We start from the raw sequence: 22,236 nt of genomic DNA on the forward strand, positions 1-22,236 counted from the left end.
GTAAAGAATGGAGCAGAACTGCCCCATAGGGTTTCCAAGGAGTGCCTAGTGGATTCGAACTGCCCACCTTTTAGTTAGCAGCTGTAGCTCTGAACCACTGTGCCACCAGAATTTTCACACTTGAGTTATGTGACAAATATTCTACATCATAGATTTTAGCTCAAAGTAGAGTATCCATTGTTGTGTCACTCAAGCCATCAACCTAACTGTTGCTCTGTCAATGTGATTCTAACCTTCTTTGGAAAATACTGGAAAGGTACATAGGCTGTGGAATTACACCTAGGTTCCAAACCCGAGCTTTGCTATTTAGTAGCCCTGGTGGTGCAGTGGTTAACCACTTGGCTGCTAACTGAAAGCTTGGCAGTTCAAACCCACCAGCCACTCTGTGGGAGAAAGATGTGGCAGTCTGCTTCTGTAAAGATTACAGCCTTGGAAACCCTGTAGGGCAGCTCTACTCTGTCTGACCTTTAGGGTGGCTATGAGTCAGAATTGACTCAAGGCATCTGGTTTTGATGGTGGTAGGAAAATCTGTAAAATTTATCACACAGTGCTGTTGTGAGAACTAAACAAATTAACACAGATAAAGTAGAAACCCTGGCGGCATAGTGGTTAAGTGCTACGGCTGCTAACCAAAAGGCCGGCAGTTCAAATCCACCAGGCGTTCCTTGGCAACTCTATGGGGCAGTTCTACTCTGTCCTATAGGGTTGCTATGAGTCAGAATCAACTTGACAGCAATGGGTTTTTTTTTTTTTTTTTTAAAGTAAAAGGGTTTGGCAGACATGAGGAAAAGCCAGGGATAAACACTGAACCTCTCCCTAGAGCCTCAGGTTTTTTTTTGTTTTGTTTTTTGTTTTGTACTTTATTTTCATCATTATTGTACTTTTTAAAATTAATGTATTTATTTGTTTATTTTTATTGTGCTTTAAGTGAAAGTTTACAATTCAAGTCAGTTTCTCATACAAAAATTTACACACACATTGTTATGGGACCCTAGCTGCTCTCCCTGCAATGTGACAGCACACTCCTCTCCACCCTGTATTTCATGTGTCCATTCAACCAGCTCCTTTCCCCCTCTATTATTGTACTTTAGATGAAGGTTTACAGAACAAACTAGCTTCTCGTTAAACAGTGCACATATTGTTTTATGACATTGATTACCAACTGTCTTAGTTATCTAGTGCTGCGATAACAGAAATACCACAGGTGAATGGCTTTAACACAAATTTATTTCTTCACAGTAAAGTAGGCTAAAAGTCCAAATTCAGGGCATCAGCTCCAGGGGAAGGCTTTCTCACTCTGTCGGCTCTGGAGGAAGGTCCCTGTCCTCAATCTCCTCTGGTCAAGGAGCTTCTCAGGCACAGAGATCCCCGGGTCCAAAGGACGTGCTCTGCTCCCAATACTGCTGTCTTGGTGGTATGAGGTCCCCAACTCTCTGCTTGCTTCCCTTTTATCTCTTGAAAGATAAAAAGTGGTGCAGGCCACACCCCAGAGAAACTCGCTTTACCTTGGATCAGAAGTGAGGGTGGTGTTACAATCCCACCCTAATCCTCAACATTAAATTACAATCACAAAATGGAGGACAGCCATACAATACTGGGAATCATGGCCTAACCAAGTTGATACACAAATTTTGGGGGGGGGCGGATATAATTCAATCCATGACACCAACCCCATGGCATGTCAACACTTTCCCCTTCTTGACCTTGGGTTCCCTATTACCAGCTTTCCTGTCCCCTTCTGCCTTCTAGTCCTTGCCCCTGGGCTGGTGTACCCCTTTAGTCTCGTTTTATTTTATGGGCCTGTCTAATCTTTGGCTGAAGGGTGAACCTCGGGAGTGACTTCATTACTGAGCTAAAAGGGTGTCCAGGGCCATACTCTCAGGGTTTCTCCAGTCTCTGTCAGTAAGTCTGGTCTTTTTTCCTTTTTTATGTGAGTTAGAATTTTGTTCTACATTTTTCTCCAGCTCTGTTCAGTACCCTCTATTGTGATCCCTGTCAGAGCAGTCAATGGTGGTAGCCAGGCACCATCTACTTGTTCTGGACTCAGTCTGGTGGAGGTGGAGCCTCAATTTTATTCTAAGATGGGGTAGAGGAATCCCATTATATTTTTATTAAAACACTTATGGTCATACTACACAATCAAGCGTATGCATTCTTATGAACCGTAAGACAAAATTCAGCCTTTTGTCAGGCACTTCAGATTCTGCTTCAGTCCTCTCTCCTCTGCCTTTTGAAATGCTTTGGTGGAAAAGTTTCAGAGACACTGAAGTACTTAGAAAATTGTATTTATAAATTGTTAAATAGTTTTTACTTCCTTTGGGGATATAGGATGGTATGGTAGAAAGAGTCCAGGCTTTTGGACTAGGGTAGACCTTCTTTCCATCAACAAGTGTTTTTGGAGCCCATCATGGGGTGCCAGACTCTGTGCTGGGCTCTGAGGAGACAGGTAGTCCCCATACTCATCGAGCTACAGTCTAATAAGCAAAGCAGACAGCCACACTAACGAAGATAGAACTGTAAGCTGAGGTAAGGGCTGCTAAAGGAAAGGAACACATTTCTATGAAATCACAGAAAAAAGGAACCTGACCTTGACCAAGGGATCAGGACAGGCTTCCCTGAGGAAGTGGCATTTGAGATGAGACCTAAAGGATTCAGAGGAAGTGACTGAGGGATGAGGACAGGGTTCCAGATGGAGGGTGCAGCTTGTTCAAAGGCCCTGTGGTAGGAAAGAATGTGATATAGTAAAGGACTAAAAGGCCCAAGTGGCTGGAGCACACAGCCAGGGTGAGGGGTCCAGGATGAACTGAAGGGTCAGTCTTGTAGGTGACTGAACTTTATCCTAAGGTCAGAGGAGACCATTCAAAAGTTTTAACCTGGGGAGCAAAATGACCAGATTTGCACTTTTAAAAGACTCCCTCTAACTAGAAAGGGGAGAGTGGCTTAGGAGGGATATGGGGAGGCCATTGAAATCCAGGGCATAGATGGTTGTAGAAAGCAAGGGGTTGACCACAGGGATGGAGAGATGATAGGACCAGCAGGACAAGGAGAATGGCGTAGTTTTGGAAAGTGAGAGAGACTGGCAGGGTTTTGGCTTGAAAATGCCATTTATTGAAAGAGAGAACAGAACAAGGGAAGGCTTTGTGGGGAAGAGCATGAGTTTGTTTTTTAATTCTTGGTTTTAACTTTCACTATTTACTGGGGGTGGCCTTGGTCAAGTTACTTAGCCACTCTGAACTTCAGAGCTGTCATCTTTAAAATGAGGTTGATATTGCCTACTTTGGAGCCCTGGTAGCACAATGGTTAAGCACTTGGCTGCTAACCAAAAGGTTGGCAGTTGAAAACCACCAGCCACTCCTTGAAAGAAAAGACCTGGTGATCTGCTCCCATGAAGATTACAGCCTAGGAAACCCTATGGGGCAATTCTGCTCTGTCCTATAGGGTCACTGTGAGCCATAATTGGCTCAACAGCATACAACAACAACAACATTACCTACTTTATATAGAGTAATTATAACAATTAAATAAAAGTACGTATATAAAAGCCTAACATAGTGATGTTCATTAAATGATAGTACCTTTAACTGATAGTGCTTTCCTTCATCCCCTTTACGTATATATTTGGAAACCCTGGTGGCATAGTAGTTAAGTGCTATGGCTGCTAACCAAAAGGTCAGCAATTCGAATCCACTAGATGCTCCTTGGAAACTCTACAGGACAGTTCTACTCTCTCCTATAGGGTTGCTATGAGTCGGAATCAACTCGGTGATTTTTTTTTTTAAATATGTATGATTTAAAGAAAATTTACAACTATTTTTAACTTTTATATGGAGGGCGTTAATCTTGGCAGGGTTTTTTCCAGTATGTTTTCCAATTATTTTTCCATTATCTCAGGTTCAGTTTTGAAACAACCAATTCTAACCAAGAAGAAAGGCCCTTCAGGCCCCCAGCTGACACTATACTGTCTTCTGATAATTTTATTTTCCAGCTAGTTCTTAAGCATATTTTTTATAATTGAACTTTTGTGACTTAAACCTGTTACACAATTTTAATGTGACAGAGCCCCACAGCTTGAATAAAGGAATTCAATCTTACCTCCTTTTCTCTGGGGAAAGTCAGAATATCCTACTGTTTCCTGACAATATCTTGGAAATTCCTAACACAATGAACTAACCAGGGAGACAGGCTACGAAATAGCTTTTCTATTGCATACGATGCAAAAACAAACCAATTTATCTTTCAAACATTGATCAGAAATTGATACCAATAAGGCAGGATTTTACAAACCTCTCATAAGGATTTAATATGAAGACCTGCCTTATAATCAATTGGTTTTAAAAGGTAACAACTAGAACAAGCCAATAAAACATACTAAACCTGCTCAGTAGAATCAGAGAAGAACTGCATTCATTCCCCTGGTAAGTGATGAAGGCACTGGGACACTTCAGTCAAACATAACCAAAGCCAGTTGCTGTGGAGTCGACTTCAACCCACGGAGGCCTCCTGAGTATCAAGACAGAACTGTGCGCCGCAGGGTTTTCAACGGCCGATTTTTCAAGAGGAGATCACCGAGCCTTTCTTCTGATAGACTTGATCCTCTGTCGTTTGATTAGCAGCCAAGTACATGAACCATTTCCACTACTCAGAGACTCTAGTCAAATACAGAAATATCTAAACTAGTAAACCATAACCACTCCAGATTATTTTATTACAGTAGGATCTTTATAAAATTATTTGGAGGATAATTCACTAAATAATTTTTTATGTATTAAGATCATGCTCATATCTGATTGGCGTAAAGCGTATAATTGTCTGGTATTCTTTGGCAGTCTGAAATGTAAGTCTAATGGAATGCTTTTCTGGATATGGCTTTTAGTAAAATTTTCACCATTTGCTATGGTCTTTTGTTTCTATATTTTATTTAAGTATGTTTGCATGCTTATTAATGCTCTTTTTAGATACTTTTCAAAGATGTATATTCATACCATAGGATGTTTCTGGTATAATTGTGTTTAATATTTTTTGGCTCTATCCCAATCCCAATTTGGAGGACAATATGAATTGCTGAGAATCTAGAACAGCTGTTTAGGAGATATAAATATCCCCATAACTCTGGGCATGAAATGAAAGATTTTCATCAAGTTACATAGCTGCTAGGTCTGAGTACTGGTAATTGGATAAGAGACAGGGTAAAGTTTGAAGAGCAAAGACAATTGATTTCCTGTAACAAATTGTCCACCTGAGCCTCTTAATTTGTTTAATATGAATAGCAAACTAGCTTAAACAAAACTGCATTAAGACTAACCACCAAAAGAAGCATGGAATAAACTGTTTTCCTCAGAAATTATTTTTCCCATAATTTGTTGCATCTTATGGTCTTTTGCCTGCTACATATCAGGCAGAAAGATCTATTAGTGGAAAACACATTGCATCAAAGTCACTATTCACTATCTTTTAATGGTTTATTTCTGAAAGTTGGAAGCAATTCCCAATTATTTGAGAAAGTGTTACTGTCCTTACCATTTATTTTGTGATATAATTAGGAAGAGGCAAAGGTTAAAGATTAATTGGGAAATCATTCTCTAAATGCTAATGAGTTTCGTTAATAAGTATAAACTGTTAAACACCTTGAATGGACCTTCCTTATACAGCACTTTCTCATTTTGAAAATGGGACTCCAGAAGCCCAGAGGATGTTATGACTTGCCCAGAATGAGCCTAGATTGTTGTTCTGTTGTTGTTAGCTGTCACTGAGTCGTCCCCCTCCCCCTGCCTCCAATTCATGGACATGAAACACTGCCTGGTCCTGGGCCATCCCCAAGAGCAGTTGTGGGTCAGACCGTTGTGATCCACAGGGTTTTCACTGACTGATTTTTGGAAGTAGGTCACCAGGCCTTTCTTCTTAGTCAGTCTTAGTGTGGAATCTCTGCTGAAACCTGTTCAGCATCATAACAGCACACAGCCTCCACTGACAGACGGGTAGTGGCTACGCATGAGGTGCGTTGGTTGGAGTCGAACCCAGGTCTCCCACATGGAAGGTGAGAAGCCTACCACTGAACCACCATATGCTGAATCCTAATTTGATGTTGTTTTTCTTTTAACCATGATTAATTCTTTGTTTTGATAGTTACATTCCTGAAATGAAAGTTGATTTTTCATAGTAAAGAGCTATTTATATTATATAATATTTATAACTAGATTTTTTTTTTTTTTTTTTTTTCAGTAAGATGATATTTGGTATATATTCCACTAGGGGAAAAGTAATATTTGCAGCCATCACTGTGAAAATGAAAAGACCTCATTACCCTTTCAGTAGTTTGCCTGTGGTAGGAGCACCTCAGAGAGAGGCCAGGGCTTTGCTAGTCTACATCTATATAGCAGTTTTCAAAGAGCAATGCGTAGGGCACTTACAGTCCCCAGGAGTCCTCTAGGTCCCTGCTCCTGAATGTGTGATCCTTGGTTTGGCAACATTGGCATCACCTGGGAGCTTGTTAGAAACGCTGAGGCCCAAGCCCTGTCCTAGACCTACTGAGTCAGAAATTGCATTTTAACAAGATCCTCAAGTTATTTGTGTACACATTAGTGTTTGAGGACCATTGCTCTCAGTAACCTGCAAGCTGGTCTCTAAGGTATGATTCACAAAAATATGAAAGGATGCTTTAAAAATCTCTATGGGAAAAGAAAGAAAAAAATTTCAGTTCTCATTATAAAAGTAATAACCCAAGTTCACTATATGAAAATCGGAAAATACAGAAAAATAAAAAGAAGAAAACAGTATCACCCACAACACAAGGAAAAAAAAACTACTGTTAGAATTTTGGCCTTTTTTTTTCCCATGTATTTTCTTTGTATATAAGTAAAATACAATTGAAATCAGACTGTACATGCATACTTTTATATCATACTTTTATCACTTAACAGTTTTGTTCAACAACTTTTGTTCAACAACTGTTTATTGAACACCTACTCTTTATCAGGTGCTATTCTAACAATTGGCTTAAAACAGCAAACAAGGCAGGTAAGGGCTCTGCTCCCATGAACCTTACTTTCTAACGGAGCAGGTAGATAATAAACAGAGACATGTCGATAAGTAATACATTTGTAAATGGTGACAAATATGAAAAAAAAATAAAAAAATTTGTATAACCTTCCTAAGTTCCTCTGTTGCTTTGTCTATGTGTATTCCTTGGCTTGGTCTTCATTTTGCCTTATCTCCCACCTGATTTCTTGAAGAGCTCTATATATTAATCTTTTGAATTCTACCTCTAGTAATTCCAAAAAATTCTCTTCCTCTGGGAGGTTTCTTGGTTCTTTGTTTTGGTCACTTGCTAAAGCCATCATGGTCTGCCTCTTTATGTGATTTGATATTGACTGTTGTCTCTGAGCCATCAATAACCAAAACCAAAACCCATTGCTGTCAAGTCGATTTCAATTCATAGCGACTCTATTGGACAGAGTAGAAGTGCCCCATAGAGTTTCCAAGGAGCACCTGGTGAATTCAAACTGCTGACCTTTTGGTTAGAAGCCCTAACACTTAATCACTACGCCACCGGGGTTTCCTAAACCACCAATAAATTATTATATTTATTTATTTTATGTTTACTTACTGTGTCCTAGCTTCTTGTTTTGTTTTGATATGCCCAAATAGGCTGGTCATGTGAGCTACTTTGATTATTGGCATCTTTGAAGCTCTCACATTCTGTCACCAGGTGGTTAGAGCTGTTACTAGGTATGTGAGCCCAGGAGTCCATTTACTTTTCTTGTGTGGATTTAGCTCAGGCATCAAGGTCGTCCATCACTGAGTATGTGGTGTAGGCTTTCACCTACAGTCCTAGACAGGCAGGGCTGAGTGGAGTAGGTACAAGTATCTGGCTGCAGTAGGGGGTCATGTGCTGAGCAAGGCTGGGGGCTGATGGCTGCCCCTGAGTGTCTGGGTGGAAGGTGTCCTTGTTCTCTAGAGCACATTGTTGAACGGGTTTTACAGCCAGACTATGGGCACCCAGTGCTGTTGGATATAAGGACTGGGAGGCACCGCTTATTCTTGGACACCTGTCATAGGTGGCTATGTGGAGTGGGTGGAGCCACCAGCCCTCAGGCTCCTGCTGTGGGTAGGTGAGGACCCTGCTTAATGGGCAGGGCAGTGTCAAATGTCATGATTCTATGGCTCCCACTTAAGAGCTGTCCAGTTGAAAATAGGCTTCAATATACCCTGTTGTACTATGCTAATGAGGGCCTACACTATTGAAATGAGCCCACGCAGGTGTAGGCAGGGGTGAAAGGCATTCAAAGTCCATGGACCCCTTATGCTTGTACTTGGCAAAGGAATGAAGCCTGCCCTAAATTCCTGGCTTAGGGGAGCTGGCAGATTATCTTTTCTTGTTTGTTAATTTGTTCCCTCTCTAGAGCCCAGAGATTGGCTCGGGGGGGTGCAAGATGGGTCCTACTTCTGATCCAGGGATGCAGCAATCACTGAAGCCAGACTAGGACCTGGAGCAGAGTGGGGAGGGGGCAGGTAAATGGAGAGAGCTACTTCCCAAGGGCAGGAAGGGATTTTTTTTTTCAAACCCACACAGTAGGTTAGGTGCTTGTACTTATCTTTCTTTAATTCAGTGCCACTTCTCCCTGGCTCCAGAGATTTGAGCAGACTCTCCGCCACTGGGTTTCTCCCGATGTAGAAAACATGTCCTGAGCACTACTGCTCGCCTCAGCCCACTCGCACCAGCTGATGCAGCCAGCAGAGTGCTGGCCAGGTCAGAACTGGCAAATCCTCACTGCTTCTGAACTGTCTCTCCCTCCCCTTGCTGCTCAGTCCAACTCCTTGACTTTGTCTTTGATGTTCAGGGCTCCTATATTATCGTATATAATCGATTCATTTGTTTTTTGGGTCTTTGTTGTAAGAGGGACCACAGGAAGTGTCTGACTGCTCTTCCATCTTGGCCCTGCCTCCCCATCTTTTTTTTTTTCTTTTTCTTTTTTTTTAGTTTTTTTTTTTATCATTAGTAATATGTATTACATACACTCTTGCAGTGCATAATTTGCTGATGTTATTATCAGGTGTTCACTCATAGATGTTCAAAGATAGAATTTATAAAGATGCTAATAACAACAGACAATAATAATGAAAACTTAAAAAAAAAGGGTATCCAATCAAGTTCAGAACTGAAATACAACAAAGTTGTCAGAACAGAACCCAGTTGAAGTCAGGGCCTACCTGTATAGTAATACTGAGGGTTATATTGTGTCGTGCTTCTTTGTATAATGGCTGGTCTATCCCTTAAATAGACACTGGCTACTTGAGGCTTGGAGTCCTTGGGTGGCACAAACATTTAACATACTCATCTGTTAACCAAAAGGTTGGAGGTTTGTGTCTACCAGAGGCACCTCAAAAGAAAGGCCAGGTGATCTACTTCTGAAAATCAGAAGCACAGTTCTGCTCTGACAAACATGGGGTCACCATGAGTTAGAATCGATTGGTTGGCAAATGGCCTGAGGCTTGGCTTTGTATTTTCAGTGGCAAGTCTATCACACAGCTACCTGCAATGAAACAGTGATAGAAGCATGCCTGAATTTGTGTTGATTTGGTTGTCCACAATATGTTTCATCTGATGATAATAATAATTATTATTAATCATGATAAAAAATGGATTGTTATAATTAATAATAAAATAATGACTATTTTATTTTGATTATAGCAGCTATCATATATTGCTGGGCTCTTAGTCCATTCCATGTAGTATCTCAATTACCCTTCAGAGTAGCTCGCTACAGTAGATACTGCTGTTACTTTCATGTTATAGATGAGGCGACTGAGATGCAGACAGGTTAAGTAACTTGCCCAAGGTCACAGCTGATAAATGGTGAAGGGAAGGTTGGAACCAGACTATCTGACTCCAGATCACATGCTCTTACCCACTAACTCTTTTTTCATGCATAAAAAATTTTAGCTATTCTTCCCACCTCCTGATATGGCTGTCATAAATATATATGCCTGGATTGGGCTACTATAATTTTTTGCCATCTTAGTCTACCTCATATTTTTAAGTTATTATGGGAAGGTATTATGTGGAAATACCTGTAGAAAAGCAATTCAGAAAGTTTCTTAAAATAGATCAGAGGGACAGGCAGTATAAAATGTTCACGTTCTGTGGCTTTCAGCTGTTTCCGTTTGCTCTATAAGTCACGGAGACCTTGAGTAACAAATCATTTTCCAAAAGGAAGAGTTCTGAAAAATCACGTTTTCTCTGTGCTTGCAGACAATGTTAACATTCAAGCTGATTGTTTTGTTACCTAATAAATTTTCTCAAGAGGACTGGGACAGAAAACCTGTAAGAACTGCATCATCGGTACATTTCCAGATACTGCGTATGTCCCCAGGGGTTCATTTGCATACTGTTTTCCTATTGATCTGTGCTTTAAGTGAGTGCTTATTATTGTTCCATATGTGAAAACAGTTAAAACAGACAAAATCTACACAAAGGGTATTTCTTTGTCAACAGAGCAGAAACCAGTCCACTTGTGAAACTGTTCATGCAGAACCATTACTTACTGAAAAAATCTCAGTGTGTTTCATATAGGGAACCCTGGGGGCACAGTGGTTAAGCGTCAGATGCTAACCAAAAAGTCAGCGGTTCAAACCCACCAGGTGCTCCACAGGAGAAAGATGTGGCCGTCTGCTTCCTCAAAGATTACAGCCTTGAAAACCCCATGTGGCAGTTCTACACTGTGTCCTATAGGGTTGCTATGAATCGGAATCGACTCAACGGCAACAGATTTGGATGTTTTTGTTTGTTTTCTGGTGTTTCCTGTTATTTGTGCATAAAGTATGTCAGAGACCCTGCAGAACTGATTAAAACAAGAACGTGTGCGTGTCGTTGTAGGCTAAAGGTAAAGAAAGACAGTGGCTACGACACCAAGCTACTGGGGAACTAGATGACGCCAAGATCATTGATGGGCTCACTGGAGAAAAAGCCATCTACAAACGCCGGGGTGAGCTGGAGCCACAAGTAAGTCATGGTGAACCTCAGAACTGCATCGTGCCACCTTCTTTACAGAAACCTGCTTTCTCGAGTTGCTGACTTTCTCAAAACACCATAAACCCTGAATATGGCAACTAAGGAAAGCGCTATAGAAAAAAATATATGTGTATTATACTATGTATCATACAAATCAAGGTCCCAGCAACAAACACATGGCATGCTCAAATTGGGTAATTTAAAGAACAGTTAATAAAAAAGACTGTTTACAAAGGTAAATGTAAGGCTAGGAAAACCAGAAATAGTGCAGTCTTCTAGGGCAAGGAACAGCAGGGATCTAGCGCCACTCCGAGGCCTGAAAGGGCAGTGGGAACAGCCATTGCAGGAACCTGGAGAAGGTAATTGTGGAGATGGCCGCCTGAGCAGAGGTCTGGCCTTCAGTCGAGGGAGAGCCAACCATGGGCAACAGCAGAGAGGGGGCCGAGGGAACAAATATCCCAGCCCGACCCTCTGATCTCCAGCCAGTGCTGCCCATCGACAGAATGTACTGGAAGCCGGCAGCCTAGAGAGTGGTTGATGCTGTTGGTACAGATCAGCCTCCCAGGACACAGAGCAGGGAGTGCAGGAGGGGAAACTGAAGACGTCCAGCCTGTCTGTGTCTATTAATCCGAAAGGGTTATTTCAAGTGAAAACACCAGAGCAATCTTAGTGGTTTTCTGTGGTTCTGTTACTTTGAAGATCTTTGTCTATCATACAACTAAAGAAAAGTTTTTAGAAAAGAAGAAATTCTCCCTGAAATTACTCTAATTGGACTATGTAAAGTTTTAGATAGCCATAATTTTAAAATATTTGCCATATAAAGCCAAAAAAAAAATGGAAATAAAGTAAAACATGTAGGCTCCTAGGGAGATCTGTGATTTCATCTATCCCTGAAAAACCAGAATTGCCATCGAGCCACTGAGAGCTGGGGGCGCAGTGACTCGGGAGGGGAGTCATGTACCTAATTTAAATGTTTATTCAGAGAGGATCTGTTAGTAATTTGAGGAGTTCTCATTTCTGTGTCCTTGGTATGAGTCAATGACTCCTTTCTTTACTGACTCATTGTGGTCAACGATTGTATTTAGATACAGCTGAAATTGTGAGTAGTCATGGAAGCATATGTGGCACTGTTCTTAATTTAGGGCCTCAACAAGCTTTTAAGAAATATATTGAATTTTTTTCAAACCGTCGCACTGTAATACCCATAGTGTTTTTAAAGTCTTTGAATTTGCATGTCTGCAAATTGGCAGACATGAGTCCGAAATCAAACTGAATCTCATGAGAGTTTCACGTTTTAATTAGCAGTTGCTGCTAGACAGATACCACTTCAGTGCCTTTGACTGCCAAGAAAAGAAAAGAGAAGTAGTAGTTCAGTAGCTGGAAAGGAGAGAGAGAATTGAAACCTTACTCAAGGCAAAAGGCATTTTAATAACATTTTCCTAAAGTTCTTTGCCAGACTCCCTCTTGCACGACCTTGTTTTAGGAAGCTGACGTTTCTTGTGGCCTGCGTGCAAAATGATTTTCAGGTCACTACACAACAGATAAGGAGCCCTGGTGGTGGAACAGTTAAGCACTTAACTGCGAACTGAAAGGTTGGCAGTTTGAACCCAGCCAGTGGCTCTGAGGAAGAAGACCTGCCAATCTGCTCCTGTAAAGATTACAGCCAAGAAAACCCTATGGGGCAGTTCTGCTCTGTCACATGGGGTTCCTATGAGTTGAAATCAACTCGAAGGCACCAAAAAACAATACACAATAGGTACAAGTAAAACCAGTGTGGATTTTTCCCTCCAAAATCATGCAAACTCTTACTGGAGTCACAGACTCTAAATGACAAGTTGGGGATCAGAAGGCATCAGCCTCTGAAGGCAACTTCCCTGGGCTAGGTTGGACCCCCTTGAGAGGAACATGTTCCAAGGGCAGATCTCTCCTGTATTACCCCAACTACCAGCAGAAATCTGAAGTTCCATTTGCTGAAATAAAATCCATAGACACCTTTCCACCAGAGTAGCCTTGTGCAGTGCCGAGCCTCCCACTGACCTGCCTGCCTGGTGGCTGCACTCCTGGGCCCATGTGCATCCCCAGGACAGCAGCCAGCAATGCTCTCCTAGTTCAGAGGCTTTCTTGTTGTCCCCTCTCTCAGCTAGGCAGCCTGCAACAGAAGCCCAAGCACCTGCGCCTGGTGGTGGATGTGTCTGGCAGCATGTACCGCTTTAACGGAGTGGACGGCCGGCTCGAACGCTCGATGGAGGCCGTGTGTATGGTCATGGAAGCCTTCGAGAACTATGAGGAGAAGTTCAAGGTAATGGCATGAGCTAAGGATGGTGATGATGGGGCCATTGCCCACAACTGCCCAAGAGTCAGCCCAGAGTTAGGGGATGATGGATGGGTGAATGCAGCCTCCCCCGAGAGTAGACAAGAATCTCCATCCTTTCATCAGCTCATTCATCAGTGTAGAGAGAGTGAACCTTTTGTTTTATCTACTGTGAGAATCAGAAAAGGATAGTACCATGATTTCAAGCATCAGTTATTAACAGAAGGAAGCACTGCACCTCACAAGTTTTTTAAGCATTCAGAGTCCCAGCCATAATGTTGGAGGGGAAAGCCGCCACTTAGAAGCACCACGAGCCTGTTCCCAGGTTGCTCAATGTCTTCACCCTCGTTCCCCCACCCACCGCCTCTCGCCCACTCACCAGCCAAGCAGCCTACACTGCTCATGAGGGCTTGAGTACACCCTCAGAGCACACTGTTCTCAGCATTGCATTGCCTTTCCACATGGGTGAGGATTACATAATCATAGCTGTCTCCCCAGCTGACAGTGACTTTGATTACCCTGGGACAAAGGCAGCCTCTCATTTAAACGGTTTCCGTTTTGCTGTTGCTCAGCTTACTGTACACCCTCCGTTTCAGAGGTCTGACCATGGAGAAGGGATCCCCCTGTACTGCTGTGTCACTGCCCAAAACAAAAAAAACCAAACCTGTTGTTGAGTTGGTTCCAACTCCTGGCGACCCCATGTGTTACAGAGTAGAACTGCTCCATAGGGTTTTCTTGGCTATAATCCTTACAGAAGCAGATCAACAGGACTTTCTTCACTGGTGCCACCGGGTGGGTTTGAACCACCAACCTCTAGGTTATTAGTCAAGCACGAACCATTTGACCATCCAGGGACCTTACTGCCCGATATGGGCCCATAAATCCACTCTTTATCAGCCATACAAAGCACCTGCCCTTCTGGCGTCGAGCAAATAACCTTGAAAACAATCACAGGCTGTGTAATGATTATAAAAACTCTAGTTGAAAGACATGATACTCATAGAGACATGTTTAAAGGACACACAGGCCATCCATAGATATTCTAGACTTTATTCTGGATCAAACACATCCATCAGAAATAGGCGATCTTACATCATTTTAGCTTGCCATCCTACCTGCGCCCCAGGAGTACTTTCCTGAGTTACATCTCTGTTACCATGGATACAGCAAGAAACACATTGATGAAACCCAGCACTTTAGGCCTGTTATTATGGACCCTGTCCTCTGAATCTCCCAGGGTCCCTTGTTTGAAGCTCTATGAGAGAAATTTCTTTTAAAATTGTCATTAATTTTTAATCAATTCGGCTCCAATTCGTGGTAACACCACATATAATAGTTGCTTGGTCCTGCACCATCTTCATGATCATTGGTATGTTTGAGTCCATTGTTGTGGCCATTGTGTCATTGTGTCAATTCAGGGTCTGCCTCACCTTTGCTGACCCTCCACTTTACCACACGTGATGTCCTTCCTTCTCCGGTCCCTCCTGATGATGTGTCCTAAGTAAGTGAGTCAAAGTCTCAGCCAATATTCTGTGATCCATAGGGTTTGCATTGACTAATTTTTGGAAGCAGATTACCAGGCCTTTCTTCCTAGTCTGTCTTAGTCTGGAAACTTCACTGAAACCTGTCTACCATGGGTGACCCTGCTAGTATTTGAAATACCAGTGGCATAGCTTCGAGCATCACAGCAACACATAAACCACCACAGTATGACAAACTGACAGCTAGGTAGTAGCTTTTAGAATTCAGTGGTAGGAAAAGGGCATTTTAAGTCAATGACAGCTGTGGGTTGCCAGAGCAGATGCAGGTTATAAATACGAATAAGATGTGGACGTCCAGCGTGGGGAGTAGCTTTGTTTCCCTGAAGAAATGGAATGTATTTCCCCTGCAATTAATGAAAATCATGCAGCTAGTCAAGATTCCCTCTTGGCTTTGGTTGCCATGAAGTTCAAAACCTAAATCAAAGACCAGCCCTGACAACTTCGTCTTGTGGCTTACAGACAGGTGTTCAGCTTTTCCTTTCCTTGATCCTCCCTCCCTTCAGATGTAAGTTTTTCTTGATTATGATTCTCTACTTTTATGGATTTATAGAAAACACTTACAGTAAAACCTGTGGAAGCTGGAACCTGTGTAAGGTGGGAACCTATGCAAGAAGGAAAACTCAAATATTTTCTACTAAAAAGAGTGATAAAAGAACAGTAAGACTGCACCCTGTCAAAGGTGGAAAACTTGTGAGACCCAGAAAAATAGGGCAGTCCCGTCGAGGTCTGGCCTTCACAAGTTTCACTGTATTCTAAAATATTTTATATACTTTCTTACAAACCCATTGCCATCGAGTTGATTCCAACTCATAGTGACCTTACAGGACAGACTAGTAATGCCCCATAGGGTTTCCGAGGAGTAGCTGGTGGATTCAAACTGCTGACCTTTTGGTTAGCAGCCAAGCTCTTAACCAGTGTGCCACTGGGGCTCCTTTTCTGGTACAGGGTGGAGTATAATTAATTCTTAAGCCACTTGGCCCTCTGATGACTGATGGATGGTTAGACAATATATCAGCATAAATACCCACATTCCACCTAACGTTTTAAAACCTTTCGGTTCTGATAATATCTGGATCAGTCCATTCACCTCTCTTGTGGGACTTGAAGGCCAGTGTTCACTGTTCCCTTTGAGTTACATGAAGATTTTAATCCATGGTAGACTATAGAAAACATAGATAGATGGATAGATAGCTGCCGTCAAGTTGACTGTGACTGACGGTCATGTTATGAACAACAGAATGAAATGTTGTCCTGTCCTGTGTCATCCCCACAATTGCCAGAATGTCTGAGTCTATCACTGTGGCCATTGTGCCAATCTGTATCACGAAGGATCTCCCTCACGCTTACTGACCTTCTACTTACATAGCAGAGTACTCTGTACAAAGCAAGCAAGTCCGACAGTGTTCATTATGACCCATAAGGTTTTCATTGGCTAATTTTCAGAAGATCACCAGGCCTTTCTTCCTAGCCTGTCTCAGCCTAGAAGCTCTACTGAAACCTGTTCACCGTGGGTGACCCCCACTGGTATTTGAAATATCAGTGGCCTTGCCTCCAGCATGACAGCAACACACAGGCCACCGCAGCACAACAAACTGATAGATGGGAGGTGGTAGCAAACATAGCACTATTAGAATCAGTAAGAGTCATAGTTATCCAGAATAAAATTTCCAGTTAAGGAGAGGGTTTCTATTTCTTTAAGAGCAGAACTGCTCTGATATTGAAGCTACTTCTTCCAAGTTTTTAAAAGGAAGATTTATTAGGAGTTAACAAAAAAATTGGTTGACACAGCTCCCCCAAGACTTAATAAAGCATTAGATGGAAGACAGAGGGTAGCAGAGTTAATGGGGAGTTCAGAGACTATGTTGTGTCTCACGCAGTGGAGTGTATAAAGAAATTCGTATTTATCTGAGTCTCACTGTTAAAAGTCTGTAATCTGAAAGAACTACTAACGAAACTGGACCCATAGCACAAAAAAGGAAAAAAAAGGAAGAGTAACAGGGAAATTAGTGTTTCACAAAATGTGACCATTCACATTAATAAGATTTTAGTTTAATTGATAGTTACAAACCAGATTGTTGCCATATGACCAACTGGGTTTCAGTTCAATTCTACAAAATTATAAACATGAACTGAGAACCCGCTAAGAGCAAAGTACTCTGCTAGGTAGAGTTCTGAGCTACCCTTGAGCTTACAGCGTAGTGAGGGAGACATACGTAATATAACCATACAAAATGTAATGCATAAAAACAACTAAATTCTGATAGGAGAGTCAGTGAGAGACATGCAGTAGTAGAGGTAGAAAGCACTCTATCTAAAGGACCCTCCCCTTATCATCCTACAGCAGTATTTTGCTGATATTTTCTCTGAATGCCACAAGGAATTCCTTCAGTCTTAATCTGTAAAACCAAAACCAAACCGTCAAGTCAATTCCAACTGACAGCAACCCTGTAGGACAGAGGAGAACTACCCAATAGGGTTTCCAAAGAGTGGCTTGGCTGGTGGATTCAAACTGCCAACCTTTTGGTTAGCAGTAAACGCTTAGCCGCTGTACCACCAGGACTCCTTTATCAGTAAAACCACAGATGTGTTGAGAAGATAACCATAGTAAATACGGCTGACAAATCCAGGTGAGATTATAGCCCTACACTAAAATAAAATAAACCTTGCTTAAAGGCTTGAAGTAGCTTTATCATGTTTTATGCCATTATATTTTCACAGGCAGTACTTGAAAGGTTTGGTGCATTGTCCTCAGTACAATTTCTTATACTTGTATCTCCTTATATTCACTACACTTCCTTTAGAACTTTTTTTTTTTTAAGGCCACAGAAAGTCCCATGAAACCAGTGCATTAAAATCTTTCCAATAAAAAGAAAAGATGGGGGGGGGCGGAGCCAAGATGGCGGACTAGGCAGACGCTACCTCGGATCCCTCTTACAACAAAGACACGGAAAAACAAGTGAATCGATCACATACATAACAATCTACGAACCCTGAACAACAAACACAGATTTAGAGACGGAGAACGAACTAATACGGGGAAACAGAGATTGTTTCCAGAGCCTGGAGCCAGCGTACCAGTCAGGTACGGCACAAGCACAGAGAGCTGCTCCACTCCGCTGAACTAACCCCGGGAGGGGGACCAGCCGGTTCCACGGGCGGCGTGGGACGCAGCCGGTAGGAGAAGTCCCTGGGAGGCAGTGACTGGTCTTGGAGCAGAAAGAGCAGTGTCCGAGCCGGGGAACCGTCCCGCAGGGATTTGGACTGGACGCAGGTACGGCATAAACACGGAGAGTTGCTCCACCCCCCTGAACTAACCCCGGGAAGGGGACCAGCCGCGTCGCGCGGGCGGCGTGGGACGCAGCTGGGAGGAGAAGTCCCCGGGAGGCAGTGACTAGTCTTGGAGCAGGAAGAGCAGCGTCCCAGCCGGGGAACCGTCCCGCAGAGATTTGGACTGGACACAGATTTTCTGGAAAAACTAGTTTCCCAGTGATGGCTCGGAGACAACAATCCATATCAAACCACTTAAAGAAGCAGACCATGACAGCTTCTCCAACCCCCCAAACAAAAGAATCAAAATCTTTCCCAAATGAAGATACAATCTTGGAATTATCAGATACAGAATATAAAAAACTAATTTACAGAATGCTTAATGATATCACAAATGAAATTAGGATAACTGCAGAAAAAGCCAAGGAACACACTGATAAAACTGTTGAAGAACTGAAAAAGATTATTCAAGAACATAGTGGAAAAATTAATAAGTTGCAAGAATCCATAGAGAGACAACATGTAGAAATCCAAAAGATTAACAATAAAATAACAGAATTAGACAACGCACTAGGAAGTCAGAGGAGCAGACTCGAGCAATTAGAATGTAGACTGGGACATCTGGAGGACCAGGGCATCAACACCAACATAGCTGAAAAAAAATCAGATAAAAGAATTAAAAAAAATGAAGAAACCCTAAGAATTATGTGGGACTCTATCAAGAAGGATAACCTGCGGGTGATTGGAGTCCCAGAACAGGGAGGGGGGTCAGAAAACACAGAGAAAATAGTTGAAGAACTCCTGACACAAAACTTCCCTGACATCATGAAAGACGAAAGGATATCTATCCAAGATGCTCATCAAACCCCATTTAAGATTGATCCAAAAAGAAAAACACCAAGACATATTATCATCAAACTCACCAAAACCAAAGATAAACAGAAAATTTTAACAGCAGCCAGGGAGAAAAGAAAGGTTTCCTTCAAGGGAGAATCAATAAGAATAAGTTCTGACTACTCAGCAGAAACCATGCAGGCAAGAAGGGAATGGGACGACATATACAGAACACTGAAGGAGAAAAACTGCCAACCAAGGATCATATATCCAGCAAAACTCTCTCTGAAATATGAAGGAGAAATTAAGATATTTACAGACAAACACAAGTTTAGAGAATTTGCAAAAACCAAACCAAAGCTACAAGAAATACTAAAGGGTATTGTTTGGTCAGAGAACCAATAATATCAGATATCAGCACAACACAAGGTCACAAAACAGAACGTCCTGATATCAACTCAAATAGGGAAATCACAAAAACAAACAAATTAAGATTAATTAAAAAAAAAAAATACACGTAACAGGGAATCATGGAAGTCAATAGGTAAAAGATCACAATAATCAAAAAGAGGGACTAAATACAGGAGGCATTGAACTGCCATATGGAGAGTGATACAAGGCGATATAGAACAATACAAGTTAGGTTTTTACTTAGAAAAATAGGGGTAAATAAATTTTTTTTTTTTAAATAATAAGGTAACCACAAAAAGGTATAACAACTCTATAACTCAAGATAAAAGCCAAGAAAAACGTAACGACTCAACTAACAGAAAGTCAAACACTATGAAAATGAGGATCTCACAATTTACTAAGAAAAACGCCTCAGCACAAAAAAGTATGTGGAAAAATGAAATTGTCAACAACACACATAAAAAGGCATCAAAATGACAGCACTAAAAACTTATTTATCTATAATTACCCTGAATGTAAATGGACTAAATGCACGAATAAAGAGACAGAGAGTCACAGACTGGATAAAGAAACACGATCCGTCTATATGCTGCCTACAAGAGACACACCTTAGACTTAGAGACACAAACAAACTACAACTCAAAGGATGGAAAAAAGTATATCAAGCAAACAATAAGCAAAAAAGAAGAGGAGTAGCAATATTAATTTCTGACAAAATAGACTTTAGACTTAAATCCACCACAAAGGATAAAGAAGGACACTATATAATGATAAAAGGGACAATTGATCAGGAAGACATAACCATATTAAATATTTATGCACCCAATGACAGGGCTGCAGGATACATAAATCAAATTTTAACAAAATTGAAAAGCGAGATAGATACCTCCACAATTATAGTAGGAGACTTCAACACACCACTTTCGGAGAAGGACAGGACATCCAGTAAGAAGCTCAACAGAGACACGGAAGAGCTAATTACAACAATCAACCAACTTGACCTCATTGACTTATACAGAACTCTCCACCCAACTGCTGCAAAATATACTTTTTTTTCTAGCGCACATGGAACATTCTCTAGAATAGACCACGTATTAGGTCATAAAACAAACCTTTGCAGAGTCCAAAACATTGAAATATTACAAAGCATCTTCTCAGACCACAAGGCAATAAAACTAGAGATCAATAACAGAAAAACTAGGGAAAAGAAATCAAATACTTGGAAAATGAACAATACCCTCCTGAAAAAAGACTGGGTTATAGAAGACATCAAGGAGGGAATAAGGAAATTCATAGAAAGCAACGAGAATGAAAATACTTCCTATCAAAACCTCTGGGACACAGCAAAAGCAGTGCTCAGAGGCCAATTTATATCAATAAATGCACACATACAAAAAGAAGAAAGAGCCAAAATCAGAGAACTGTCCCGACAACTTGAACAAATAGAAACTGAGCAACAAAAGAATCCATCAGGCACCAGAAGAAAACAAATAATAAAAATTAGAGCTGAATTAAATGAATTAGAGAACAGAAAAACAATTGAAAGAATTAACAAAGCCAAAAGCTGGTTCTTTGAAAAAATTAACAAAATTGATAAACCATTGGCTAGACTGACTAAAGAATTACAGGAAAGGAAACAAATAACCCGAATAAGAAATGAGAAGGACCACATCACAACAGAACCAAATGAAATTAAAAGAATCATTTCAGATTATTATGAAAAATTGTACTCTAACAAATTTGCAAACCTAGAAGAAATGGATGAATTCCTGGAAAAACACTACCTACCTAAACTAACACATTCAGAAGTAGAACAACTAAATAGACCCATAACAAAAAAAGAGATTGAAATGGTAATCAAAAAACTCCCAACAAAAAAAAAGCCCTGGCCCGGACGGCTTCACTGCAGAGTTCTACCAAACTTTCAGAGAAGACTTAACACCACTACTACTAAAGGTATTCCAAAGCATAGAAAATGACGGAATACTACCCAACTCATTCTATGAAGCCACCATCTCCCTGATACCAAAACCAGGTAAAGACATTACAAAAAAAGAAAATTATAGACCTATATCCCTCATGAACATTGATGCAAAAATCCTCAACAAAATTCTAGCCAATAGAATCCAACAACACATCAAAAAAATAATTCACCCTGATCAAGTGGGATTTATACCAGGTATGCAAGGCTGGTTTAATATCAGAAAAACCATTAATGTAATCCATCACATAAATAAAACAAAAGACAAAAACCACATGATCTTATCAATTGATGCAGAAAAGGCATTTGACAAAGTCCAACACCCATTCATGATAAAAACTCTTACCAAAATAGGAATTGAAGGAAAATTCCTCAACATAATAAAGGGCATCTATGCAAAGCCAACAGCCAGTATCACTCTAAATGGAGAGAACCTGAAAGCATTTCCCTTGAGAACGGGAACCAGACAAGGATGCCCTTTATCACCGCTCTTATTCAACGTCGTGTTGGAAGTCTTAGCCAGGGCAATTAGGTTAGACAAAGAAATAAAAGGTATCCAGATTGGCAAGGAAGAAGTAAAGTTATCACTATTTGCAGATGACATGATTACATACACAGAAAACCCTAAGGAATCCTCCAGAAAACTACTGAAACTAATAGAAGAGTTTGGCAGAGTCTCAGGTTATAAAATAAACATACAAAAATCACTTGGATTCCTTTACATCAACAAAAAGAACACCGAAGAGGAAATAACCAAATCAATACCATTCACAGTAGCCCCCAAGAAGATAAGATACTTAGGAATAAATCTTACCAAGGATGTAAAAGACCTATACAAAGAAAACTACAAAGCTCTACTACAAGAAATTCAAAAGGACATACT

At 41.1% G+C, this 22,236-nt stretch overlaps 1 protein-coding gene across 2 annotated transcripts in view; it reads left to right on the forward strand.

Moving 5' to 3' along the window:
• Positions 1–22,236, forward strand: part of VWA8 (von Willebrand factor A domain containing 8) — a 481,697-nt gene that overhangs the window by 431,190 nt on the left and 28,271 nt on the right. For both annotated transcript variants that reach the window (XM_049853196.1, XM_049853197.1), the window contains 2 exons: positions 10,874–10,999; positions 13,149–13,307. In XM_049853196.1, coding sequence (XP_049709153.1) covers positions 10,874–10,999; positions 13,149–13,307 — 285 coding nt within the window. The remainder of the gene's footprint in view (positions 1–10,873; positions 11,000–13,148; positions 13,308–22,236) is intronic.

The sequence above is a fragment of the Elephas maximus genome, chromosome 14, assembly GCF_024166365.1.
Source record: "Elephas maximus indicus isolate mEleMax1 chromosome 14, mEleMax1 primary haplotype, whole genome shotgun sequence".
NCBI classification, from domain to species: domain Eukaryota; kingdom Metazoa; phylum Chordata; class Mammalia; order Proboscidea; family Elephantidae; genus Elephas; species Elephas maximus.